At 37.8% G+C, this 26992-nt stretch overlaps 4 protein-coding genes across 5 annotated transcripts; all 4 read left to right on the forward strand.

Annotated features, from left to right (window-relative positions):
- The first annotated feature begins 2242 nt into the window (after positions 1-2242).
- LOC129106152 (nuclear factor 7, ovary-like) lies at positions 2243-4399 on the forward strand. The gene has a single exon (XM_054617490.1). It carries the CDS (start codon positions 2470-2472, stop codon positions 3859-3861), a length of 1392 nt encoding a protein of 463 aa, XP_054473465.1. The 5' UTR covers positions 2243-2469; the 3' UTR covers positions 3862-4399.
- A 3710-nt stretch (positions 4400-8109) lies between these two features.
- On the forward strand, positions 8110-10404 carry LOC129106060 (nuclear factor 7, ovary-like). Its single transcript, XM_054617369.1, has one exon. The coding sequence runs from the start codon at positions 8350-8352 to the stop codon at positions 9739-9741; it is 1392 nt and encodes a 463-aa protein (XP_054473344.1). The 5' UTR covers positions 8110-8349; the 3' UTR covers positions 9742-10404.
- Positions 10405-11133: 729 nt separating this feature from the next.
- c1qa (complement component 1, q subcomponent, A chain) lies at positions 11134-17729 on the forward strand. Its single transcript, XM_054616906.1, has 7 exons — positions 11134-11231; positions 12015-12188; positions 13706-13882; positions 14617-14696; positions 15631-15747; positions 16442-16522; positions 17328-17729. Exons 2-7 carry the CDS (start codon positions 12026-12028, stop codon positions 17478-17480), a joined length of 771 nt encoding a protein of 256 aa, XP_054472881.1. The 5' UTR covers positions 11134-11231; positions 12015-12025; the 3' UTR covers positions 17481-17729.
- A 1828-nt stretch (positions 17730-19557) lies between these two features.
- Positions 19558-23979, forward strand: LOC129105711 (complement C1q subcomponent subunit C-like). 2 transcript variants are annotated; one of them, XM_054616880.1, is made up of 7 exons: positions 19558-19702; positions 21017-21132; positions 21211-21273; positions 21479-21632; positions 22404-22544; positions 23480-23606; positions 23748-23979. In XM_054616880.1, the coding sequence occupies exons 2-7, from the start codon at positions 21027-21029 to the stop codon at positions 23880-23882; spliced, it is 726 nt and encodes a 241-aa protein (XP_054472855.1). In that variant the 5' UTR covers positions 19558-19702; positions 21017-21026; the 3' UTR covers positions 23883-23979. The 2 variants fall into 2 exon arrangements, with proteins under 2 accessions (XP_054472855.1, XP_054472854.1); XM_054616879.1 differs by having other exon boundaries at positions 19560-19733.
- Positions 23980-26992: the final 3013 nt, after the last annotated feature.

A 26992-nucleotide genomic window follows, 5' to 3' on the forward strand; every position in this document is an offset into this window, starting at 1 on the left:
TCTTTGTTGGTCATCAGAGATCTGAAAAACATGATCCCACAATAAAGTGACACAAAACACGCCCAAAGGAGATGGTTTACCCTCATAAAACACCCAAATACATTCATTCATACATTGTTTGAGATTCATAAAAAAAAATTTTTTTAAGAGGGTAAAAATATGTGTGAAATGACTTTGTTAATGTTGTAACAGCCCGACATTCACATAAACAAAATATGATATAATGAAATGCTTGTTTGGTGGTTTGGGTCATCAAAGTGTGAATTTAAAAAGAAAACGATGTCCCTCTGGAATTAACTTGAGGAGATCTCAAAGTTATTAAAACATGTGCTTTGCTTTAAGTTTGTTTTTATGTTCTTTTTCTCAGACAACGAGGCATAAAAATAAATCACACAAAACATGCTTTCACCGATGGCAACTGAGATCGATGAGTCTGGCTTCATGACTCGATCAATATTCACCAGCAGGTAGAATATTTTATTTTGTATTCTTGCTGCTTATAGAGCAAATGAGAACACGTGTGGTTAATATTTACCTAAATAATCACCATTATTACAGCATGATACACGGAGTGTGTGTGCATGTGCGTGTGTGTGTCTGATGGTTACTTGTACTGTTTGCTGTGTATTTTTATATTAGATTATAGTCCCTTGTTTATGACTTTTGGTTGCAGCTGGTTAAGGTGGGGCTTATTTTAATTACTTTATATGCTGCTGGGTAGATGGTGAATTTCCTCTTGGGGATCAATAAAGTTTAATTTCAACGGAAGACGTTGCAGCTGAAGAATTCAAATAAAATACATAGCCATTTAACTTCCTCAGTTGATTACATGAAAACATTTTTTTACAAGTTTTCTGAAATGTTTAAATATCCAGTTTGTCACTATCTAATGGTAACTTTTAATAAATCTAAGCGACACAAATAGAGAAAGTAGTAAAATAAACCCCTGAATGTGTATTTTGGATTGTTTTCTAAGATAAGATAAGATAAGATAATCCTTTATTAGTCCCACAGCGGGGAAATTTGCAGGCTTACAGCAGCAGAGAGTTAAAGTGCACACAAGAGACATAGTAAAGAAAGACAAGATAAAAATAAAAAATGAAAAATAAAAAATAAAAAAAAAAAAAAAATAAAAAAAAGAAGTATTATACTTTTCACTAGTCTGATAGAAGACATGTTATTGAAGCAGAATTGTCTGTTTTTATTCATGTCTCAAAGTTAGGTTTAGGCATCAAAACCACTTAGTTAGGTTTAGAAAAAACATATTTCAGGAAACAAAACCACAACGCTTTGGGACACGGTGGTGTTGTGGTAGAAAGTCCAGAGCGACACAAGAAAATCAGACAACTCGTGTCCATGTATGAAACCAATAGATTGCTTTTTGTAACTTTTTTATGACCTGACATGATTTTCTGGACTCTGACGAGTGCACGTTGTGCGTTAAGGTTTATTCATCTATATACATAATTCATAGTTTATATTATTCCTGATTTGTTCCTCACTAATCTTAGTAACTACACTCACACATTTGTGTACTGTTTTGTTTTTAATTTACAAGTTTTTACATATAAAAACATGCCTTCACTGCTGAAGACATCTTTAAAGGAATACTTTTGATATTCTTTTACTCTGAGTTTCTTGTTGTGACCTGTGTGATAACGTAAAGAAAAACAAAAGTGTATTTGGTTTCGTTTTGTATGCTCTTTTGTCTGCGGACACAATGAGGCAGTGTGACAGTTTGGATTCAAATCTGTCAAACAGGAATTAAAGTTTATTTTCTGCGCTGCTCACAATACTTCAGCTTAAACCTGCTGCTGAACAAAAAAACAGCAAGAAAGGGAACTGATGTCTCCTGTTTTATCTTTCTGTTCGGTGCGATCTTAGCTTCAAACAAAGAAGAAATGGCTTCACGTTTTAGAGAAGGATCTACCCTTTCCTGTCTGCAATGACCTCTTTAAGGATCCTGTCATGCAGCAACAGCTTTTACATTTTTCTTTCTATATGGATTATCTGGTGACTAATTGAAATATTGTGTCCTCCATCCACCTACAATACCTGGTAAGCAATGAAAAAGAAATACTCTTTCATTGTATTATAACTGCAATCGTAGTGCTGTTGTAAAGGAAACTCATGCCTTGTTTGTTACATAGAGTCAGACAGAGATTACCCGACAAAGCTCCACCTCCAACTCACATGATACAAACCAGGAAACAGACTGGACTCTGACACTGACACACAATAATAAACTCTTTCAGACCCTCTGAGCGAGAAAAGCTACACAGAAGGACTTTTATGTGAGTACTGCAACTTTAACCTGCTGCTGACTGCATTCACGGACTGTGAATTTAAGAGGAGGGAAAAACAGCTCAAAGTGAACGTAACTTTCAAGGAGCTTTCTAGAAGGAGAGGAACCTGAACGTCCTGTTTAGCTTTCTGCCTTCCGTGTTTTCAACATCGCCCAGAGAGAAAATGTCGCTCAGATCAGAGGAGGATCTCTCCTGTTCTGTCTGCTGTGATATCTTCAAAGATCCTGTTGTTCTGTCATGTAGCCACAGCTTCTGTAAAGACTGTCTGAAGACCTGGTGGAGTGAGAAACAAGAACGTGAGTGTCCAGTTTGTAAGAGACGATCATCGAAGCCTGAACCCCCCTGTAACCTGGCTTTAAAGAACCTGTGTGAGTCCTTCTTACTGGAGAGAGACCAGAGAGCTTCAGAGACTCTCTGCAGTCTGCACTCTGAGAAACTCAAACTCTTCTGTCTGGACCATCAGCAGCTTGTGTGTCTCGTCTGCAGAGATTCAAAATCACACAACAACCACATAATCAGACCCATCGATGAAGCTGCAAAAGATTACAAAGAGGAGATCCAGGAATCCCTGAAGCCCTTAAAGGAGAAACTGAAGCTCTTTGAACGAGTGAAAGAAAACTGTGATCAAACAGCAAAACACATTAAGGTCCAGACCCAAGAAACAGAGAGGAAGATTAAGGATCAGTTCAAGAAGCTTCACCAGTTTCTAGAGGAGGAAGAGGAGGCCAGGATCTCTGCTCTGAGGGAGGAAGAGAAGAAGAAGAGTGAGGTGATGAAGAAGAAGATTGAGTCTCTGAGCAGAGAGATAGCAGCTCTTTCAGACACAGTCAGAGCCACAGAGGACGAGCTGAGAGCTGAAGACGTCTCATTCCTGAACAACTACAAGGCTGCAGTGGAAAGAGTCCAGCAGCGCCCCCTGCTGGAGGATCCACAGCTGCTCTCAGGAGCTCTGATAGACGAGGCCAAACACCTGGGCAACCTGACCTACAACATCTGGAGCAAGATGAAGGACATGGTCTCCTACAGTCCTGTGATTCTGGATCCAAACACTGCTGATCCAGAACTCATCCTGTCTGAAGATCTGACCAGTGTGAGACCAGGAAAGAAACAGAAGCTTCCTGATAATCCAGAGAGGTTTGATAAACACTGCTCTGTTCTGGGCTCTGAGGGATTTAACTCAGGGACTCACAGCTGGGACGTTGATTTTGGAGACAATATATTCTGGTCTGTGGGTGTGGCAGCAGAATCTGTCCAAAGGAAGGGAGGAAAAAACTCTGGATTGTATCGAATAGGGTTTTATGATGGTACATACAGAGCAGACTCCCCTTCACATCCAGGAACTGTTCTCTCAGTGAAGAAGAAGCTCCAGAGGATCAGAGTTCATCTGGACTGGGACAAAGAAAAACTGTCGTTCTCTGATCCTGATACTGACACACACATTCACACCTTCACACACAAGTTCACTGAGAGGATGTTTCCATACTTTCACACTTTGGATAACCTCCCACTGCAGATATTACAGGGCAACATCTATGTAACAAAAGAGAAGCTCTAGAGAAGATCATAAATGATGTACAGAGATGTCGTCTCATGATTAAAAGCAGGATTGACAAATTGCAATAACATGATGATGAATGTAAATCCTACTAGATACTGTTTTTTTTTGTAAAAGGGTCACAATCCAAAAGAGTTTTAACAATGTGTCTATTTTATAAAACATATCAACTGTTTTTATCGTGTAAAAGCTTAATATGAAAAGTAACTCAGTCAGATAAATGTGTTTAAGAAATAAAATATTTCACTCTGAAATTTAGTGTAGTGGAAGTATAAAGCATCAGAAAATGAAAATACTCAAGGATTTCATAAGTAAATGTATTTTGTTATTTTCTTCCACTGTGGTTATAAAAAGAAAATACATTAATTCAGAAGATATATTTTTGATTGTATCTCTGAGTCGCTGCTTTTAGATAAATATTGATTTCATATTTACAGATTGAAGCATTTGTCAGTCTGCTGTTATTGCATAAGATAACCACATGATGGCGCTCCAAATGTCTTATTCATTCAAAGTGATTTAAAAGCCTTTGGGAAAATTTGCAGACAACAAAACTGCATTTTGTTGTCTTGTGCTCAACTGAAAGGACAATAAAGTTGAGTCAAATGTAATCTAAACAGAATACTGGTGTCTCTAAAAACTTCTTCTCTTCTCATTAATCATTCCATAACATTGTTAAATGAAATAACAATAAAAAATGACTTGTACTGTTTCTTGTTAAGTGTTTATTTATTTAATTACATTACATTATTCTCAAGGGGAGACACTGCAGCTGAAACAAAATACATATCACCATGTAACTTTCCCAGTTTAGCATTACAAATTTTCTGAAATGTTTAAATATGCCAAATGTGCAAATGACTATTATCTAATGGTAATCTTTGGTGAATTTATTAAATAAATCTACAGACACAAATAGAAAAAAGTAGTAAAATAAACACCTGAATGTGTTTTATTTTCCCCAGTCTGATAGAAGACATGTTATTGAAGCAAAATTGATCAGTTAAAAACAATATGTTTGCCTGAGGTGTCTCCCCTTAACCGATAATTTCATATCAAAAGGTATTAGTTGATTAATCTAATTTAGTAATGTAACTAAAGTTATTAAAAGAATTTGGCTGAGCAAATAGTAAAATAAACAAAAAAATATTTGTTGTTCATCAGGGATGACAGCTTGGCCATCACCCTCCTGTCTCCCACCACCTCCACCGTATCCAGTGGACACCCCAGCACACTGCTGGCCTTCCTGACAAGCTTGTTGAGTCTCTTCTTGTCGGCTGCTGAGATGCTGCTGCTCCAGCAGACCACTCCATAAAAGATGGCTGATCCCACCACGGAGTTGAAAAAGGTCTTCAGGAGTGCTCCCTGCACTCCAAAGGACCTCAGTCTCCTCAGCAGATAGAGTCTGCTCTGACCCTTTTTATACAGTGCATTTGAATGATTAGTCCAGTCCAGTTTATTGTTCAAGTGAACACCAGGTACTTATAAGATTTCACAATCTCAATGTCCTGTCCCTGGATGTTCACTGGTTCCGGAGGACAGTGTTTTACCAGCTCTTTGGCGGAAGTCCACCACCAGCTCTTTGGTTTTACCAGAGTTGATCTGGAGGCGGTTGGGGCCCCCGTGCTAGAGGACACCCGGCACCATCCTGTGAAGTCCTGGTTCAGTTCTCTGTATTCCCTCTCATCGCATCGGCGGAGATGAGGCCAACGAGGGTCCAAAGATGCAGGGCGGAGTCGCTCCAGAGAACTTTTGCAGGTGAATTGAACTTCCCCAGCTTCGAGTGTGCTCCCCCTGGTTTACTGTAGGTTGTTGGAGTGGGGGTGGGGTGTTGGAGGAGTAGATTAGGCCCGTGAACTCACGACCCTGGTTTACCAGTGCTCTAACCACTGAGCTATGAGGCCCCTACATATATACGTGTGTATATATATATATATATATATATATATATATATATATATATATATATATATATATATATATATATATATATATATATATATATATATATATATATATATATATATATATATATATATATATATATATATATATATATATATATATATATATATATATATTATAAAATATTATTATATATTATTATTTTTACATAGTTTGTTTTGGCCACTTTGTAGCAGTGGAAACAATTTGTGAACACAACATTGACATATTTTGTTTTTGTCTTTCGCTGCAAGAAAAGAAAATCAGTTGCAACTTCCGATCATGGAGAGAAATTATGTTTTGTCATCCGTGGAACCTGCATTTCTTTCGTGGGAAGCTCTTTTAAAGTTTTTGGACTCTCATCTTTGTGTGAGCTGATGAACTTGTTAGCACACAGCTGCTTATTTACTCATCCAGCATTTACGGGGCAACATTATGAATTGTGTTTGTGTCACCTGATGAATATCCTAACTCTCTTTTAGCTCTGTTTTTGGTCTCCACCAACTCCTGAAAGAAATGTCTGTCTCTTTAGCGGCTAAACACTCCACTTTGTTCACCAGCTTTTCTCTAACTGTGTCTGTCTGCTGTTTGTCTCTGAACAGTTTGTGTACAGTGTTTTTTAAGAGTGTATTTGCATTAAAAAAAAAAAAAGTGGAGACGCTGCTTTGTCGATATGAGAGCGGTGGGAGTGAATAAAACAGTATTGCCGGACAGCTAAACAATGAGCTGATTCATTTTAAAGCTCTTAAGGAACTATAAAACTATAAAGGATATTTAGGATTCCTAGGAAATGTGTATTTATCATATTTTATATATATATAATATAAAATGAAGAACTTGGTCAGTGTGTCGATTCAAAGATACCTATGAACAGTGTGACAACTGGAGGCGGAAACCAAAAGCACGACAACACACAAACTCAGGTTCAGGTACAAGTGGTTTACTTCAAAGTTTAAATCCAAAGACAAGCAAAGGGTCAAACCAGGTGATCTGTCCGTGTAGAAAACAAATCATAAGGGTAAAAAACAATGAAAAATGAGTGCAACTGAAGGTATGAATACACAAAAGGACTAACGAGGGAATGAGCTGCAGGTGAGTCTGGATGTGGAAACTCAGGTGAAGGGAATCAATCAGAGGATCAATCAATGAACGGAGAATAAGAGACAGGGCACCAACAAAATAAGACACGACAGACTGATCATCTACGCCACCAGAATCAAGCGAACACAGTCACAAAATGCAATCTGTTGGTTTATTGTACAGGGGATACGAATTGTCTGTTTTTATTCATGTCTTTTTTTTGGGACAACACAAAAAGAAAGTTAGGTTTAGGCATCAAAACCACTTAGTTAGGTTTAGAAAAAACATATTTCAGGAAACAAAACCACAACGCTTTGGGACACGGTGGTGTTGTGGTAGAAAGTCCAGAGCGACACAAGAAAACCAGACAACTCGTGTCCATGTATGAAACCAATAGATTGCTTTTTGTAACTTTTTTATGACCTGACATGATTTTCTGGACTCTGACGAGTGCACGTTGTGCGTTAAGGTTTATTCATCAATATACATAATTCATAGTTTATATTATTCCTGATTTGTTCCTCACTAATCTTAGTAACTACACTCACACATTTGTGTACTGTTTTGTTTTTAATTTACAAGTTTTTACATATAAAAACATGCCTTCACTGCTGAAGACATCTTTAAAGGAATACTTTTGATATTCTTTTACTCTGAGTTTCTTGTTGTGACCTGTGTGATAACGTAAAGAAAAACAAAAGTGTATTTGGTTTCGTTTGTATGTTTGTTTCGTCTGAAACAAACAGGAATTAAAGTTTATTTTCTGCGCTGCTCACAATACTTCAGCTTAAACCTGCTGCTGAACAAAAAAACAGCAAGAAAGGGAACTGATGTCTCCTATTTTATCTTTCTGTTCGGTGCGATCTTAGCTTCAAACAAAGAAGAAATGGCTTCACGTTTTAGAGAAGGATCTACCCTTTCCTGTCTGCAATGACCTCTTTAAGGATCCTGTCATGCAGCAACAGCTTTTACATTTTTCTTTCTATATGGATTATCTGGTGACTAATTGAAATATTGTGTCCTCCATCCACCTACAATACCTGGTAAGCAATGAAAAAGAAATACTCTTTCATTGTATTATAACTGCAATCGTAGTGCTGTTGTAAAGGAAACTCATGCCTTGTTTGTTACATACAAGAGTCCAAAGTCAGACAGAGATTACCCGACAAAGCTCCACCTCCAACTCACATGATACAAACCAGGAAACAGACCAGGATGTGACACTGACAGACAATAATAAACTCTTTCAGACCCTCTGAGCGAGAAAAGCTACACAGAAGGACTTTTATGTGAGTACTGCAACTTTAACCTGCTGCTGACTGCATTCACGGACTGTGAATTTAAGAGGAGGGAAAAACAGCTCAAAGTGAACGTAACTTTCAAGGAGCTTTCTAGAAGGAGAGGAACCTGAACGTCCTGTTTAGCTTTCTGCCTTCCGTGTTTTCAACATCGTCCAGAGAGACAATGTCGCTCAGATCAGAGGAGGATCTCTCCTGTTCTGTCTGCTGTGATATCTTCAGAAATCCTGTTGTTCTGTCATGTAGCCACAGCTTCTGTAAAGACTGTCTGAAGAACTGGTGGAGTGAGAAACAAGAACGTGAGTGTCCAGTTTGTAAGAGAAGATCATCAAGGGCTGGACCCCCCTGTAACCTGGCTTTAAAGAACCTGTGTGAGTCCTTCTTACTGGAGAGAGACCAGAGAGCTTCAGAGACTCTCTGCAGTCTGCACTCTGAGAAACTCAAACTCTTCTGTCTGGACCATCAGCAGCCGGTGTGTCTCGTCTGCAGAGATTCAAAATCACACAACAACCACATAATCAGACCCATCGATGAAGCTGCAAAAGATTACAAAGAGGAGATCCAGGAATCCCTGAAGCCCTTAAAGAAGCAACTGAAGCTCTTTGAACGAGTGAAAGGAAACTGTGATCAAACAGCAAAACACATTAAGGTCCAGGCCCGACAAACAGAGAGGAAGATTAAGGAGCAGTTTAAGAAGCTTCACCAGTTTCTAGAGGAGGAAGAGGAGGCCAGGATCTCTGCTCTGAGGGAGGAAGAGAAGAAGAAGAGTGAGGTGATGAAGAAGAAGATTGAGTCTCTGAGCAGAGAGATAGCAGCTCTTTCAGACACAGTCAGAGCCACAGAGGACGAGCTGAGAGCTGAAGACGTCTCATTCCTGCAGAACTACAAGGCTGCAGTGGAAAGAGTCCAGCAGCGCCCCCTGCTGGAGGATCCACAGCTGCTCTCAGGAGCTCTGATAGACGAGGCCAAACACCTGGGCAACCTGACCTACAACATCTGGAACAAGATGAAGGACATGGTCTCCTACAGTCCTGTGATTCTGGATCCAAACACTGCTGATCCAGAACTCATCCTGTCTGAAGATCTGACCAGTGTGAGACCAGGAAAGAAACAGAAGCTTCCTGATAATCCAGAGAGGTTTGATAAACACTGCTCTGTTCTGGGCTCTGAGGGATTTAACTCAGGGACTCACAGCTGGGACGTTGATTTTGGAGACAATATATTCTGGTCTGTGGGTGTGGCAGCAGAATCTGTCCAAAGGAAGGGAGGAAAAAACTCTGGATTGTATCGAATAGGGTTTTATGATGGTACATACAGAGCAGACTCCCCTTCACATCCAGGAACTGTTCTCTCAGTGAAGAAGAAGCTCCAGAGGATCAGAGTTCATCTGGACTGGGACAAAGAAAAACTGTCGTTCTCTGATCCTGATACTGACACACACATTCACACCTTCACACACAAGTTCACTGAGAGGATGTTTCCATACTTTCACACTTTGGATAACCTCCCACTGCAGATATTACAGGGCAACATCTATGTAACAAAAGAGAAGCTCTAGAGAAGATCATAAATGATGTACAGAGATGTCGTCTCATGATTAAAAGCAGGATTGACAAATTGCAATAACATGATGATGAATGTAAATCCTACTAGATACTGTTTTTTATTGTAAAAGGGTCACAATCCAAAAGAGTTTTAACAATGTGTCTATTTTATAAAACATATCAACTGTTTTTATCGTGTAAAAGCTTAATATGAAAAGTAACTCAGTCAGATAAATGTGTTTAAGAAATAAAATATTTCACTCTGAAATTTAGTGTAGTGGAAGTATAAAGCATCAGAAAATGAAAATACTCAAGGATTTCATAAGTAAATGTATTTTGTTATTTTCTTCCACTGTGGTTATAAAAAGAAAATACATTAATTCAGAAGATATATTTTTGATTGTATCTCTGAGTCGCTGCTTTTAGATAAATATTGATTTCATATTTACAGATTGAAGCATTTGTCAGTCTGCTGTTATTGCATAAGATAACCACATGATGGCGCTCCAAATGTCTTATTCATTCAAACTGATTTAAAAGCTTTTAGGAAATTTAACAAAACTGCATTTTGTTGTCTTGTGCTCAACTGAAAGGACAATAAAGTTGAGTCAAATGTAATCTAAACAGAATACTGCTGTCTTTAAACACTCCTTCTCTTCTCATTACTCATTACATAACATTGTTAAATGAAATAGAAAAATAAAAAGATAAAAAACTATACAAAGTTTTACTCTTTGTGCAGTCATATGAAGCCACTGGTCAGAAGGTGTCACTGTCACTGATTGTTACCATGGAAACACTGGTCAGTAGTTTTTAGGTTTCACATAAATTCTTTTTGTGAAGTTGTTTAAAGTTACAGTCTCTCAGATCTCAGTTTCGTTCTCTTTTTTCGTCACATATGATTAGATAAGCGTTAACTGATCTCACTTCCCAGAGATCCAAACAGTGTCTCTGCTTGTGACTTTTCCCGGGAATGTTGCCACAGACTAAGAGTTTGTAATGCAAGTGCAACGGCTCTCGTCAGTGGGTCACATAGGCTCAACACCATTGTGTTACCTCATTCAGCGATAGACAGTGACTTAACAGACATTTATCTGACAAAAATGTTTTGAGATTATTTACTTAACTCCCATTAAACACATTGAAACACATTTGCTTTAACACGAGTGACGGGTCTAAAACATTTTTGTTAAATTGACCCAAGAACTTAAACCAGCAACTTTAAACAATCAAATCTTTCTGTCGGATCACAAGTTTCATTTCCTCTCAAATTCTTCTGTGTGTGTGTGTGTGTGTGTGTGTGTGTGTGTGTGTGTGTGTGTGTGTGTGTGTGTGTGTGTGTGTGTGTGTGTGTGTGTGTGTGTGTGTGTGTGTGTGTTTGTGTGTGTGTGTCAGAATAAGTCAGTGAGTCTAATAAGAAGTCTTGATCCGTTCACCAAAAGAGGAAATACCGTCTTTTCCGTGCAGCTCCTCATCTCCGCTGGTGAGACAGAGAAGTCGACTGGTAAGTAAAGATTATCACAACATTTAATATTTGTTTATGCTTTTCTGTCGACATTAAGACAGTATCAACAACTGTACAACAGCAAAACAACACAACTTAAACATGATATCATGTGAAGATGAAGTTAACTAAAGGAACACTGACAAATTTTTCTTTGCAGCAAAGTTCAAACTCTATAGTGTGAGAACTTATTGAATTATTACAATTCAGAAATTAAACAATTGCCAATTACTTTGCCTATTTCTACTGCACTTTTCGCAATTTGACTGTATTTTAGAGTTTCTTATGTTTGTGAATGTATTCGGTATCCTGATTTTTTTTTGCAAACCACTCCGATTCCCTCTTGTGGGACAATAATTAAATAATTCCCGAATTTAAATAATTCAATAATACATTTCCAGCAATACTTTAAAATTAATTTAAGCTGTCAGCATTCTCTGGTTACTTAACCGACCCTAGAACATTTCTTAAAATCTGACTTTTATATATTTTTTAATACTTTTAATAGCCCACATTTTTGAATCAATAGATAACATCCCCCACAAAGAAAACGTATTGGCCGTTATCTATTGAGTTAACTGTTTATTTATATTCTGCAAATATCAATTTATGAACATGTTTTAGTTCTCTACACTATTTAATTTAATTTTGGTGGATAAATATTTTGTACCACAGACATGTTTCTAAAACCCTGAATTGTCTTCTTATTATCCCTCTCTTGTGTTTTGTCATCCATTACGCCACCACCCTTCTTCTTCTTCTAAACATCATTGTTAAATCCAGGGTTTTGGACCATGGGAGGTTATTTTGGGCTGGCGGTTCTGGTGGGTGTGGCCTTGCTTCTGACGACCGGCCAATGTGATGTGAGCTGCAGAGGGACGGACGGCCGGGCGGGAGAGGCAGGAGCTCCGGGCAGAAATGGATATCCTGGAGTGAAGGGACAGAAAGGAGAGTCAGGTAACAGACACACAGCTTTATGCAACTTTGTATTTACATTTAATTATACTGAGGCAAAGAACAGGAGTATTAATCATTTTGAAAACTGATATCCAATCCACATTTTAGACAGTTTATGTAAGCAGGGCGCAACATGGATTGTCCGTGATTCCATCTTGGTTGTTAAAGCGGCTATAATTAATATTTTTATAAAAATTATCGCAATGTAAATTGGCTGAATTTATCCAGCATTTGTAACTATACCTACGAGAAAATAATGCGCCATAATTGGTAGATATCCCGTGAAATCTTTTCATATGTTATCCATGTAATCATGAAGAAGGAAGTATAAAGACCGCAAAAGCCAACACAGAGAGAGTGGAGGTTGATGAGTCCAACAACCAGCGATCTTTTAGCCAGGAGATGAGTCAACGCTGATTTATTTTTCACGTAACTTGCGTACTTCAGTAACGGCACTTTTGAGGTTATTCTAACCAAAATAAAAAACATTCCTAAACCCAACTAAGTGGTTTTCTTGCCTAAAGCTAAGTATTTCACGATCTTTCCTAAACATAACTAAGATAAGATAAGATAATCATTTATTAGTCCCGCAGCGGGGAAATTAACTTAGTGTTTCGCGATCTTTTCCTAAACCTAACTGTTTCACGATCTATTCCTAAACATAACTAAGTATTTAACAGTCTTTGCCTAAACCTAACCACGTACTTTTGTTGCCTACACCTAACTAAGTTGTTACCTGTGAAGGCTATTTTGAAAAGACTCTGCATTTAAAAAGCGGAAATTGACACGTTTTGCTGCATATTTGTTGGAAGACACACAAAAATGAGGGGTCATTTTCCGTAAAATATCATACAAACCATTGTAGGAGGATCCGTTGATGTAAAACATGTTGCTAGTTTTATTGAACTACCAGAAAATCATCAGCTGAATCGGTAGCAAATGGAGCTTTCAGCAGCTAAAAAGTCAGATTTTTTCAGGAGTTGGTGGAGACCAAAAACAGAGCTAAAAGAGAGAGAATAGTGGACTTACATTCATCAGGTGACACAAATCACCATCTTGTTCTGTAACTGCTGGATGTGTAAACTGTTTGCTAATAATGTCGTCATATCAATTTATGTTAATGCTGTGTTCACAACTTGTTTCTGCTGCCCTGAAAGTTATTATTATTATAATGATAATAATACTTTTATTTAAAAAAGCACAATTAAAGTGCTTTGACAGAAAAAACTAAACCAAAGCGAGTCAATATAACTACGGAAAGGCCAACAGTGAGTTCAAACATAAGCAAGACAAGCTAAGGTAAAATGAAACCCTGATAAAACAGTATAAAAGTTGAAACAATAAAACCAATGGATACCATAAGAGCAAAAATAAATAAATACAAAATAAATAAATTAATATATACAAATTAATAATAGTAATAAAAAAATAAAAGCACGACGACATCACATTAAAGCCTGTGAAAATGAGTTTTGAGAAATAATTTAAAAGAGATTCCATCACCTGTTTGTCTCCAGCTGTGAAGGACGACGGTCCGGTGAATGTCGACGTCCTGCTGAGGCTGAAGGGGGAGCAGGGCAGTCGGGGCCCTCAAGGGGTCATGGGTCCTAAAGGTTTCCGTGGACATCTGGGAGCATACGGTGACCCTGGAGCGCTTGGTCGCCCCGGCCCCGAGGGGAAGAGCATCGGCCACGGTAATGACACGACTTCTGAACATACAGCTCACAGTATATATCATGCTAACTGATGTATATTTAAATGATATCTGACTGGACAGAGAATGAAGCAGAGCAAAATGAAATTAATGAAGTCAAAATGGGAGTTATCTCAGTGTGCTGGAATTTAGTAGATAGTAGCATTTAAGGATTAAGAATACATTTTAAAAGTCAATAGACTGTAATCTCTTTATTGAGGGGTAAAGGCAGACATTGTGATGTTTGGCAGAACAAACAATATACACAACAAATGGATTATGGTGACAACTGAACCAGAAAAATTACAACCAGCTCTGCCACAGGAGCTGAGAAAAAAATGGGAGAAGTTAATTCATAGAGGGGATCATAAGAGAAGAAATGAAGCAGAATTCCAACCATGGATGTGTTGTCCTTGCTGCCAATTTGTCCTACTGGCCATTCATGGTACTGCAACAAAAAAATGTAGAAACATTGTGGGGACTAACTTCCATTTTGGGACAACATGTAAGTCCCTGTATAATAAACCATTACATTTAAGGGTGAAGTCTTGGTATGAATTCAGGGTAAAGATTATACGGTCAGGGTAAGTCTCCAAAAAATTGTAATGTCCCCAGAAGTGACGTAAACCTGACTGTGTGTGTGTGTGTGTGTGTGTGTGTGTGTGTGTGTGTGTGTGTGTGTGTGTGTGTGTGTGTGTGTGTGTGTGTGTGTGTGTGTGTGTGTGTTTCTTCCAGGAGGACAGCTTTCCCCTCAGCAAGGTCGTTCAGCCTTCTCGGTGATCAGGACTGATAACAGTTATCCTGCCATCGGCCAGGTTCAGTCCGTCGTCCATCACAACTCTCTGTCTCTCAGCTGTTTCATCTTGAAGTGTTTTAAAATCTGCAAAATGTCCACAATTAAAACACTTTACCTTCTTTCTTTGATGTCTGCTGGAGTAAAAGAAAAAACATTGCATTTTATTTTTCAGTTAATTTTTTTGTCTGGGCAGTCAGAAGCAGTGGTGGAGGTTAACTAAGTACATTTACTCAAAAACAGTGTAGTATTTAAGTGCAACTTTTCCTTACTTGAGTATTTCCATTTCCTGCTCCTTTTTTCTTCTACTTTTCAACATTTCAGAGGGAAATATTGTACTTTCCACTCCACTACATTTATTTGATACTTTAATATTCAGATTAATAATATAAAACTGTATCAATAAATACATTATAATGTTTATTTAAAGGATACAGATAAGGCTTTATCAATCTCTTGGGGAAATTCATAAAATCTATAAAGTTAAGTAATTAAAATGAGCCCAAACTTAACCAGCTGCAACATCAAAACTACAGTAATGCACTAATAATTACAACACAATATTATAACATATTATTCTGAGGTCATCTGCATGTACTCCATTTTTTTCTTTTAAGGAAAATTTGTATCTAAGTACTTCTTCATCCTGACAATAAGTTTGTCTTTCTAGATATGTGTGTTAGTCTGGATAATCCACAGAGCTCATTGAAACTACCAAAGAAAAAATTCCTTTAAAACTGTTCACTGCTCATATTCACTGTGTAAAAAAAGATTGGAAAAAAATATAGGAACAAACTATTTTACCTTTATTTCCTTTACATTTTTATGGTTGTATCAGCTTATTATCTGTTTTTGACTTTTCTTTATGTGTGTGTGTGTGTGTGTGTGTGTGTGTGTGTGTGTGTGTGTGTGTGTGTGTGTGTGTGTGTGTGTGTGTGTGTGTGTGTGTGTATCAGGCGGTAACCTTCCAGAGTACGGTGGTCAACACACGCGATGACTTTAACGTAGCCACAGGTCAATTCCACTGCAGAGTACCTGGTGTTTATTACTTCAACTTCCACTCTCTTGCCAAGGTAACACACTGCTGCTGCTCTTCTTCTTATCACTAATGTATTGGACATCAGAAACAGTTTTTTTTATGTAACATTTTACATTTTTATGTTTACATTTATGTTTATGCCTATAACATTGCCTTAACGAATGTAGTCCAAAGTCGAGGTACTTACTTTTATGCATCTTTATACTTCTAATCCGCTACATCTCAGCGAGGAAATAAAGTACTTTTTGCTCACCTGCATTTGTCTGACAGCTTTAGTTGCTTACAGATTATAATGTTTCATAACCTTCCTGTCCAGCGACAAAAAAAGAAAAGTTGAAATAATTTTTTTTTACTGATGAACTGACAGATGAAATTTTCCTTTGTGTTGAGAAAATCCTTCTTTCCTGCTTCTTAAGCTAAATAAACGCTTTAAAAAACCTCTTGAATCAGGTGGAAAATGCATCTTTTTTCCAGTTCTTTTTACAGATACGTGGTTTCCCCAGAAACATATGAACAGCAGTAAAATGCAACCTACACAGGGAATATTTTTATGCACAATCAGTACTTTAACTTTTCATACTTTTACTGAAGCTGTGTTTTGAATGCAGGACTTTTAGTGGAGTACTAAAATAGTGTGGTATAGTACTTTTTAAGAAATGAAAAGATCTGAATATGTTTTCCACCCCTGGTAATCTGCACCTGCATTTCAGTTGTTCTGTGTTTTTCAGGTCAGCGTGTGTCTGCGTATCACCAGTAGCGCTCTGACGGACAAGCTGGGATTCTGTGATTACAACAGGAACATCGATCAGGTCAGAAAATCTTTGATAAACCTTTTAAACTTTTCCTTTATATTTGATGTTGTCCTCCTAAGAGGAAATATTACAGCAAATGAAAATCCCTCTACTGGCCATAGCTTATTGACTTTAGTATTTCTACTTTTACTTAAAGCTCCTACAAGGAACTTGATTTCGTGTTGATTTTGTCGCCCCCTCTGGACAAAAGCGGTAGTGGTTTTATGAACACAACAGCTTCGTGTTATAAACATCTCGTTAGCTGCTTCAGCGCGGTGAAGCGCTTATCCTATGAAAAGTTTCTTGTCATCTTTCGTCCGTTTTCCTATGAAAGTCCAACAACTAGTGTCAATTTCCGCTCGTTACATGCATACCGTCTTTTTAAAATAAACTTCGGTCTTCACATGTAAAGACTCAGTTAGGTTTAGGCAACAAAACTACTTATTAGGGAAAAAAATCCAGTTGGTCGTTAGTCGCGGGAGTCACTTACGCAATGAAGTTAATGTCTACCACGCTATTTTCCTAAACCTATCCTGGTTTTGTTGGCTGAACCTAAACTTCCTGTAAAGACAGAAGTTTATATTTGAAAAGACACTATGCATTTAACGAGCGGGAATTTGACGCAGCGTCACTGACTCATACAAAACCGACGAAACACGGGAACATAGAGCGTCATACTAAGTTATTTAACAAATTTGTGTGAGAATATGTTGCATGATGACAGCAGCACCAGTATTTGATTGAGAATGTTTCAAAACCAGTTAAAAACTTCCTGTATTAAACTTCTTCCACCGTTGCTGATTTTTGTCATTGTGTTTTTCAGGTTCTGTCGGGAGGCGTGGTCCTACAGCTGAGAGTCGGACAGAGGGTTTGGCTGGAGTCCTTTAGGGAAAACCAGAGAGACTCCGAAATACGAGACAACCAGGAGAAACGGATCATCTTCAACGGTTTCCTGCTCTTCTCAAACCCAGAATAAAGTTCAAGCAAACACGCAATAATTTCAATACAGAGACACTAGAGACTGCCTTTACAAATTTAGCATCTAAAAATTTAAGTTGACATTTTACAAAAGCTGTTTTCAACCGGGAAATCATGTACATCAATATTTGTGAATCTTTAGAAACTGTAGATTTGTTCATCTGTTTCCTTCATATTGACTCATGAAAACCGTCTTTGAATATTGACTGTAAATGCAACTAAAACAAAATTAAAGTTGTATTATTGAGTGTGGGTTATGTGTGGTTATATTAAAGGTATGATACATATATTTTCTTTACACACAGATTTCAGAGACAAGCATTGATTTGAAATGTCTTCATACTGTGGATGTTTTAAAGTCATCATCGTTCATAATTTCAAAACCAGTGAATGAAGAATAACTCAGATATTTTACCCAAGTAAAAGTACAATTAAAGCAGTAAAAATACTTTGTTAAAAGTGTAAAAGTCCTAAAAATGTTACTTAAAAATACTATAATTTTTTGGTTTTGGTGGTGTATCTGGACAGAATTGGTAATGTTTCAGAGCACCAGAGAACTTTACATGATTTGTATTTTTTTTATTTTATTGACAGAAATTAGCTTACATAAGATCTGCAACAAAGTTCACACATTAAACAAAAATCACGCTAGATTTTTTTTCCAGTTTTGCTATGAATGTCCAGCAACACATAGTTATGTGGATATTCACCATTATAAATGAGGGAATTTCATGGGATACTTACAAATTACAGCACATTATTTTTCGTCCGTAAAACTAAGAATGCTGAGAGCAATAGTTGAAATAAAAAAAATATTTCCTGTCACTTAAAATGTTAAGAAAACCTTAAAAAAGAGACAGCATTATGAGGGACAAATAGACAAAACTGACTAAAAACCTCAAATAGTAAATTAGTTAATTTCTGACTAACCAACAAAGATACAATCAGTGACGTTTTGAAACACTTCTACCAAACACGGTACGTTCGAACATGAAACTCTGACATTTTGTAAATGGACGTCCTACCTAGAGAAAGGTCAGATCATCAACAAAGCTACGCTAGCAGTTTCCCCCTGCTTCCATTCTTTGTGCTAAGCTAGGCTAATCAGGTCCTGGACCCAGAACAAAAAGACTGTAGATAGACGTGTGTTACAGGTTCAATGTAAATGCTTTTCTCTATCATAAACATTACAGCTGTGTTTAAAACTCCAAAAAAGTTTTCTTTCATTTATACAGTACTTCTATTATTGTTCTGTACACATGACATCTATTGCATTCTGTCCATCCTGGGAGAAGGATCCCTCCTCTGTCGTTCTCCCAGAGGTTTCTTCCTTTTTTCTCCCTGTTAAAGGGGTTTTTAGGGGAGTTTTTCCTGTGCCGATGTGAGGGAAGGACAGAGGATGTAACATGTGCACAGATTGTAAAGCCCTCTGAGGCAGAATTGTATTTGTGATTTTGGGCTATACAAAATAAACTGAATTGAATTGAATTGAATTGACCTCATCTCATAGAAAAGTTTCATGCGACCCCTCTGAAGATTATTGAAGTGAAACCTTTTTGTCTTTTGCACACTTCTTCTTTTTGCGAAACTTTTGCCACTTTGGCTCTCCCTCAGTTTGACCTCCTGTTGTCCTCATGCACACCAGCTAAGGGAAAAAGCACATGAGTCATATTTTACATTTTTGTTATTTATTATTATAACATCAAAACCAACAATGTGTTAGTTCCTTTTTGTGACTTCAATACTGTGTCTCTAAATCCCAAGTCTTCTGTTTCTAGTGAAGAAAACATACATCTTTATAAAGAGCTCACAAATTTATAGTAATTTACTAAAACAGCTGGTCACTGTAGTTTTTAATCAAACGTCTCTCAAACAGGAATAATAGTGCATTTGTTGGGGGACTATTTTCAGCGGCGGATTAATCCAGACTTGGTGCTCTAGTGAGTATTTGTAACAGCAATACGGTTTAAGTGGGATTTAGTTAAATTAAACAGTGTGTTCATGCTGATGAAGAAACATCATTTCATTCTCTCTCTCTCTCTCTTTTAGTTGTGCCTCCATCTCTCAACAGCTTCCCAAAAATAGCAGAACTACACGAGACATGCTCTGAGAATGATTTCCGGTTGAGCAGCTGGTGAATCTTTTGGCTTTGCGTCGTCTTGTTCCTCCGGCGGCTGCAGGACTCGGAGCTTCACGTCTGTTTGCTTTGAACTCAACGAGGTGCGTTTAAATCTTCTGTCTGCTCTCTCAGGTGAGTTTTATATATTACATTACATTACAGTCATTTAGCAGACGCTTTTATCCAAAGCGACTTACAGTCAGTAGTATATTACATATCATTCACCCATTCACACACTGATGACAGGCTACCATGCAAGGTGCCACCATCAGACTCTAACTAACATTCATCATCCAGTCCACACCGATGGCAAGCCTTCAGGAGCAACTTGGGGTTAAGTGTCTTGCACACATCGACTGCCGAAGCCGGGTATCGAACCACCGACCCTCTGATTGGAGAACTACCTTGCTCTCCACTACGCCACAGCCGCCCATATATCATTTTCATTTTCCAATGTATATGTGATGATAACAGTTTGAAATCAAGGACATTTATTTGTAAAAGAGAATCTGAAAATCTCCTGGTTCTTCTTTGTTTGACGTCATGATTGTGAATATATTTATACATATTTGTGTATATTAAAAGGGAATCATGATAAATTCATAATCTGACCTCACATTTCAGATTTTTTCCTAGTCCTACACCTCTATGGAAACAACACAATTATGACTTTTTTGAAGTATAACTCAGTTATTATGCCATAAATCATAAAAAAAACAAAAACTGGATAACAAGTTTGTCCCCTTCTGTCCTTCCTTCCTTTTGTGTCTCTCCTTTTCTTTCTTTCCTCTCCCTGTTTCGTCCTTGACTCCTCTCCCCTTATCCTATCTCCCTTTTCTTCTCCTTTTGTCTCCTGTCCTATAATCCTATCCTCCCTCCACCCTTTTTTCTCCCCTTTCCTCCTACCTTGTCTACTTTCCCCATCTTCTGTCATTTCTCTTCTTTACTTCATTCCTTCCTTCCCTCCTCTCCTCTTCCCTTCTCCCGGGTGTCCTCACTTCTGTCTTTGTCTTCTCCTCCTTCCTTGTATTCTTCTTCTCTTCTCCTCCCTCCTATTGTCTCCCCTTCCCACCTGTCTGCTCCTATACTCCATTGTTTTCCTCTCCTTCTAACCTTTGCTTAACTCCTCTCCTCCTGCTTTTCTCCTCCTCTTTCCTCTTTACTTATTCCTCAGTTTCTTCTTTTCTTTCCTCCTCTCCTGTCTTCTTTCTTCATCTCCTTGTCACCTCTCCTTCTCTTATTTAATCTCCTTTCTTCTCATCTCATTGCACCTTTCCTCTCTTTTGTTTTCCTCCTCTCTTGAAGTCTTTTCCTTCTCTCCTTTCTTTCTACCTTCTCTTCCATTCCTAAATTCCCCTCTGCGCTCTCCTCTGGTTTTAATCATCTCTCTCCTCGTCTCCTCGTCTCCCTCTCAGGTTCGTCATCATGCTCCATCATTGTTTTCTCGTGATCGTTGCCTTGCTCTCATTGGCCACACCCCTGCTGGTCGCCTTGGAGACCTGCCCAGCAGCGGGGATCCACGGGATGCCAGGTGGGTAAATGCCTTTTTTGTGTATTTGTTATCTTTTTTTCCGTCTTTTTGTTTGTTTATCTGTCTCTCCGTCCTCAGGTATTCCTGGTCTTCCTGGCAGAGACGGACGTGATGGAGAGACAGGAGAGAAAGGAGAGACAGGTAACCAACACACACATTCTGATGGTTCGGTTAATCCATCTAAAGTTTCTACACATACTAGATTATAGATATAAACTAGACGGAAAAAAACATGGATGCCAAGAATTCCTTCTACACAGCTATTCATTTAAATGGTGGGACACAGCTGGAGGTCAGAGTTGTTGGTTATTATGTTCATTGATCAGCCTGTTGTTGCTGCGTACAGGAGCAGTGTGGCACGGCGGCCTCGGCCCTCAGAAGGGGGAGAAGGGGGTACCGGGAACGACGGGGTTTGCTGGAAAACGAGGACAGAGCGGGCTACCGGGAGAACCGGGGATCCCAGGGATTAGTGGTCCTCCAGGGCAAGCAGGAGAAGGAGGGTATGTGATCAGAGCAAGTCCAGTGTTTTGTTGATGTTATTACATTTTTTTAAAGGGCCAGTTTGTAGCATTTTCATTATCTATTAGTAGTAATTGAGTAAAATATTCATAACTAGGTTTTTATTTCTGTATTCTGACCTGACACAAGACTCGTTTTGTTTTTGTTATCTTAGTCCTGCATAACTTCATAGACTGTATATAAGAAGTGCACGTAGTCGACTTGACGTCAACCATTGGTTTGTGAACTGCTGTTTTGAAGCCATGAGTTTGTTGTTTTGGTCGCCGCCATCTTGTTTTTTTGCAACCAGTGATCGGAAGTGACCATATTTGGACTGCAGAGGAGTGACATAGAGACGCCGTATACAGCTCTAATAGCGACCTGTCAATCAAAACGATCCCCCGTTTTAAAGCATACTCTGCTTTATGGTCTGTTTGACTCTAAATGGAGCATCATTTACTAAATGAACATCATGCTGTATTGAAGAAGACTTGAAACTAGAGATTGAGACCATAAACTCATGTTTACAATGTTTACTGAGGGAATAAATCAAGAGAGAAGTAGAGTCATTTTCTCATAGACTTCTATACAACCAGAGGAGTCGCCCCCTGATGGACATTAGAGAGAATGCAAGTTTATGACACTTCCGCATTGGCTTTACTGGTCAAGAACCGGAGGTTGCCGCCTGGTGGCAACAGGGGTTCAGTGGGGGCCCACCAGCAGGTTAATCCAGTTCTGAGCATCAGTCTGTGTTGTTTTTTCTGTTGCTGCAGGACGATTGGAGGCCAGCTGCAGGCGGCCTTCAGCGTGGCCAGAGGAACCAACGAATACCCGGAGAGAACCAGCGTCATTAAGTTCACCAAAGTCATCACCAACATCAACGATGACTACGACACCAGTACAGGACACTTCAGGTGAGAAAGACAGTCTGTTCTCTTATCATATCAGAATTTGTATGATCAACAAATTAACTTTGAAGAGTATTTGGTATTTTGGATGAGGTCACTGTAATGTACAAGTACAAGAAAAAAATCAAGTCTACAGCCATGCTAGCTGCCTAAACCTAAACTCCCTGTGAAGACCGAGTCATAATCCAAAATATTATAGATTTTAAAAGAAAAAGGAGGAAAGAGTTAAGGGCACTAAAATGATTAAGTAAGAGTAGGGGAAAGGCTTTCAAATGAAATATGGGCATCAGCCAGAAATGAACATTTCCTCTGATATGACAGACCGATAACATGATGCGTCTACGCCCGTGACGTCAAATGGTTGATGCAAAAACATATATATCTGCAGAATCTTTTTTTTAAAAAGTGTCCGAAACGAATATCAAATGTAACCACGCATCTGAAGATGCAACCGGAGGAGTCGCCCCCTGCTGGTCAGGAGAGAGAATGCAAGTTTTAAGACACTTCCGCATCAGCTTCAGTCGGCAGAACACAAAAAACACCAGAAATTTGTGAAAATGATAGATAAATCGATCGATTACATTTCGTGACTGCCTTAGGACTGGGTTGGAACATGATGGACTTTTGCACCAAATGTCATTCCAATCCATTCTGAAGCTGATGAGACATTTCTTTTCAAAACAATACATTTACAACCTCATTCTGGCGCTATGAAGTCAGAGGATCAATCAAAGTCGGTAGGGTTCATCCTCTCGGAAACATGAATTTCATGATTTTTGGGAGATATTTCAGTCTAGTCTAGAGTCGTAACAGGATAAACAAAATGAAACATTTCTGTTTGTACAGATTTCCAGTGTGATCAAGCTGCACAACTAGCTAGGAAGAAAAAAAAATCCACTTTTAGTGAATTGATTAAGTGTGTGTGTGTGTGTGTGTTGTAGGTGTCGGGTCTCGGGAACGTACTACTTTGTGTACCACGCCTCTTTAGAGGAGCGGCTGTGTGTGCTGATGAAGCTCGACGAAACGCTGCTGACGGCGTTCTGCGATCATCGCCGCACCAGGAGACAGGTACGATTATAAAACACAGATTTATTTTTTTATTAGTGTGCCACCAAATCAGTAAGTTTAAAGTGGCAGTGCTCTGCAAAAAGATGTTCCCTATAACGACTTAAATATATTAAAGCACTTCTTAAATTCGACTGATTCCAGGTGACTTCAGGCAGCCTGGCGGTCTACCTGTCCAAGGATCAGGAGGTTTGGCTGGAGACCAAAGACTACAGAGGGATGAGAGGAAAACCGGAAGGTTACAGCATCTTCTCCGGGTTCCTGCTGCACCCTCACTGACACAAAACAGCCTTTTTACTCACTTTTTATTAAACAGTTTAACAGCAACAAGTGTGAAATGACAAGCAAAATAAAGTCTTCCCTTCCTTCACACTGAGTATGTAATCTTTTTCTTTTTTTTAATTAATACATATTTCACATTTTATTTTCATTTATCTATCCAGGTGAAGGCTCATTGTGATTAAAATCTATTTTCAAGAGAGACCTGGCCAACAAAGCAGCATGAACATCATTTTTACAACAAAGCCAGAATTATCACAGTTATTAATAACTCTATACTTCTCTACATTTGGGTACAAGAGTAACAACATTACTGATGTTTCATGTTGCCAGTTAAGCCTCGGGAAATAATTGTTTTCTTCGCATTCAAAAGGGAATATAAACTCTTATGTGACCCTTAAAAGATCAGGCTTTAAAACACCTTTAATTTACAGTATATTAATAGGCAAAATGCAGAGTTTACATTTAGGTGTGTGTTTATATTATATGGAAATATTTATTAGGAATAACCCCTTGATACGTACCATCTCGTTTTCGAGGGGTTCCTCAATGACAGTTATACAAATAGACAAAATACTTGACAAAAACAAAAATAACAGTAAGATTATAAACAAAACCAAATATGACAAAAAACAACAACAAAAATATAAGACATACAAAATCAGGATGCCATACTCAAATAAGCATGAAAATGGATACTTATTTCGTAGGTTATGGAAAGGCCTTACTGTAAGTGATAGCAATAAGTAATAAAGTCATAAGGAATAATTATAGAGATGTCATTATGGACATGCACAACTGATCCTATAATAAGAAGTGCATTTTTGAACAGGTGGAAAGATGACATGGATGAAATATTTAAAGGTAGATTATTCCAGTCAGAGAGAGCTTTAAACATAAAGGCGTTCTTAACTATGGATTAACAGGCTGCAGGAACAGAAAAGAAAGATCTGTGCAGAGTCTCAATTGATAATTTGAGGAGAAACGTACCAACAACTCTTTTATGTTCTGAGTGTAATTTAAATGTAGATATTAAAAAAAGCATAGCCAAAATTATTGGATCATTTAACGTCTCTATCTGCAAGTAAACACATCATTTGAACTGCAAAACAAAATAAGGCAAATAAAAAAAAAGCGTCAGCGTTTGCGTCTTTTCATATGCATTTCTCATGCATTTTCTGCCTCCTTTTGTCCTCACGAAAAATATGGAACATTTGTGTCCATGTACAGAAATCACAAGATTTCTATTTACATTTTGTGACTATTTAACAGACTGCTGTGAGACTGGTTTAGGATGTTTCGTTTTGTATTATCACAAAGTTAATGCAGCTACAAGGAGGTAAAATGGGGCAAATTTACACTGGATAACATGCCTCGTTTTGAAAGAAATGTTTCAAAAGTTTTGAAGAAAACGGTTTTGAGAATCAAAATAACATAAAGTTTGAGAATCAAAATAACAAAAAGTTTGAGAATCAAAATAACAAAAAGTTTGTAAATCAAAACTGCAAAAAGTTTCAGAATCAAAATTGCAGAAATTGTTAAGGCAGTTTGATTAGGAATGTTGGACTCCAAATGTAAGTCAAATGGCTATTGCAGAAAAAAAATCTGAATTATAAATAATATCAAATGTTGAATCATATCGTATTGATTATCCTTGAAAATAGTGGATTCAATAGAAATTACAACATGATTCAAACAAACAGCAAAATGAACCCAAAAGATCCCCCCCCCTCCCAAAAAAAGGTCAAGTAAAAGCTTTACTTCCAAACTTGCAGAAATAGGAAACAAAACTTGGAAATGGAAATGGAAAGAGGATCTGTGAAGATAGAAAATGACAAACTGGCAAATTTCAGAGGACAGAATTATGAAAAATATACATCAGCTCTTTGTTGATAGATACAGTTGATGAAATTAAATATTTTGTGGAACAGATACTGACATCCATACCGAGGTTGACCGCCTCGAGAACTAACTGCCAGTAAATCAGCAACAACAAAGAGGAAGTTCTGCGGAAAAAACAGAACAAAATGTTAATTTGGAGGAAATATTTATTTAATCCGAAGCATTCAACGATGCTTCATCATCAGTTCTTCATCAGGTGGAGTTTTTTATGACTTATAGTTACAGTGTTTCACTTCCTCGAATGAACTATTTGTTTAGTCAGATAAATGCAAAAAAATAATCATAGATTTACAGGAAAAAAGCACCAACAGATAGGAGAAAATGATCAAAACGAAAACACACAAAGAAAGGGTACATTACCTCAAGTACTGTACTAAAGTACAATTTCAGGTATTTCCATCTTATTTTACAATATGTTTCTACTTCATGTCCTATTTCAGAAAAGCAAATCATACAATAGAATATAATGATTAATGTATTGATGTGAAGGCATCCCTCTAGAGTTATTGGTGTTAAAAATGTGGTTAATTTGAACTAATGTAAAACTGCAAAGTAGCTGGAAAAAATGCAGTACAGTGAGTACAGGTACCTCTAATGTGTACTTAAGAACAATACTTACGTAAGAGTACTAAGTAACTTTCCACCACTGACCGAAGGTGAATTTTGAATTGAAGTCTAGTTTGAATTTAAGTTGGTTTCCTCCAAGACCTTCTCTAATGACAGAATCTGTCCTTTAATAAACTATTAATGAAATCATTATTTACCCTTTTCTTATCTTTGCAGTAACGCCTCTACATACACTCCCGAACAGCAGCATGAAATAAGGCACTGCACGGTCACAACAATTTTTTTGTGACCTCGAAAGTCTTTTAAGGAAAAACAACCAAGATTTGTAATGGTGAACATGAACACGAACACAGACATTTTTGTAAGAAGGAGTAATTTCAACCTGCTGATTTTAAGGAAAATGAGGATACCCCTTTTTTTCTTGTGAAATATAGTAATGTTTTACATTTTATCATGTTACAGTAATACTATACTTCTACAAGTCTTTTTGAAATGAATCTCACAAGTCTTTCATTTCAAATTCAATAAGTGTCAGACCTTCTTTAAAACCACAAAACATGAGTTGACCAATTTGCACCAGCAGCCAGTGGTGGAGGAAGTATTTAGATGCTTTACTTACATGAAGTAAAAGCAATACTGCA

This window comes from Anoplopoma fimbria, chromosome 17 (assembly GCF_027596085.1).
Source record: "Anoplopoma fimbria isolate UVic2021 breed Golden Eagle Sablefish chromosome 17, Afim_UVic_2022, whole genome shotgun sequence".
NCBI lineage: Eukaryota > Metazoa > Chordata > Actinopteri > Perciformes > Anoplopomatidae > Anoplopoma > Anoplopoma fimbria.

Coding starts and splice junctions, on each gene's coding strand:
- LOC129106060 (XM_054617369.1), top strand. CDS start 8,350: ATGTCGCTCAGATCAGAGGAGGATCTCTCCTGTTCTGTCTGCTGTGAT.
- c1qa (XM_054616906.1), top strand. CDS start 12,026: ATGGGAGGTTATTTTGGGCTGGCGGTTCTGGTGGGTGTGGCCTTGCTT. Junction 14,697..15,630: donor GTTATCCTGCCATCGGCCAG/GTTCAGTCCGTC, acceptor TGTGTGTATCAG/GCGGTAACCTTCCAGAGTAC. Junction 15,748..16,441: donor ACTTCCACTCTCTTGCCAAG/GTAACACACTGC, acceptor TGTGTTTTTCAG/GTCAGCGTGTGTCTGCGTAT.
- LOC129106152 (XM_054617490.1), top strand. CDS start 2,470: ATGTCGCTCAGATCAGAGGAGGATCTCTCCTGTTCTGTCTGCTGTGAT.
- LOC129105711 (XM_054616880.1), top strand. CDS start 21,027: ATGCTCCATCATTGTTTTCTCGTGATCGTTGCCTTGCTCTCATTGGCC. Junction 21,133..21,210: donor GGGGATCCACGGGATGCCAG/GTGGGTAAATGC, acceptor CTCCGTCCTCAG/GTATTCCTGGTCTTCCTGGC. Junction 21,274..21,478: donor AGGAGAGAAAGGAGAGACAG/GTAACCAACACA, acceptor TGCTGCGTACAG/GAGCAGTGTGGCACGGCGGC.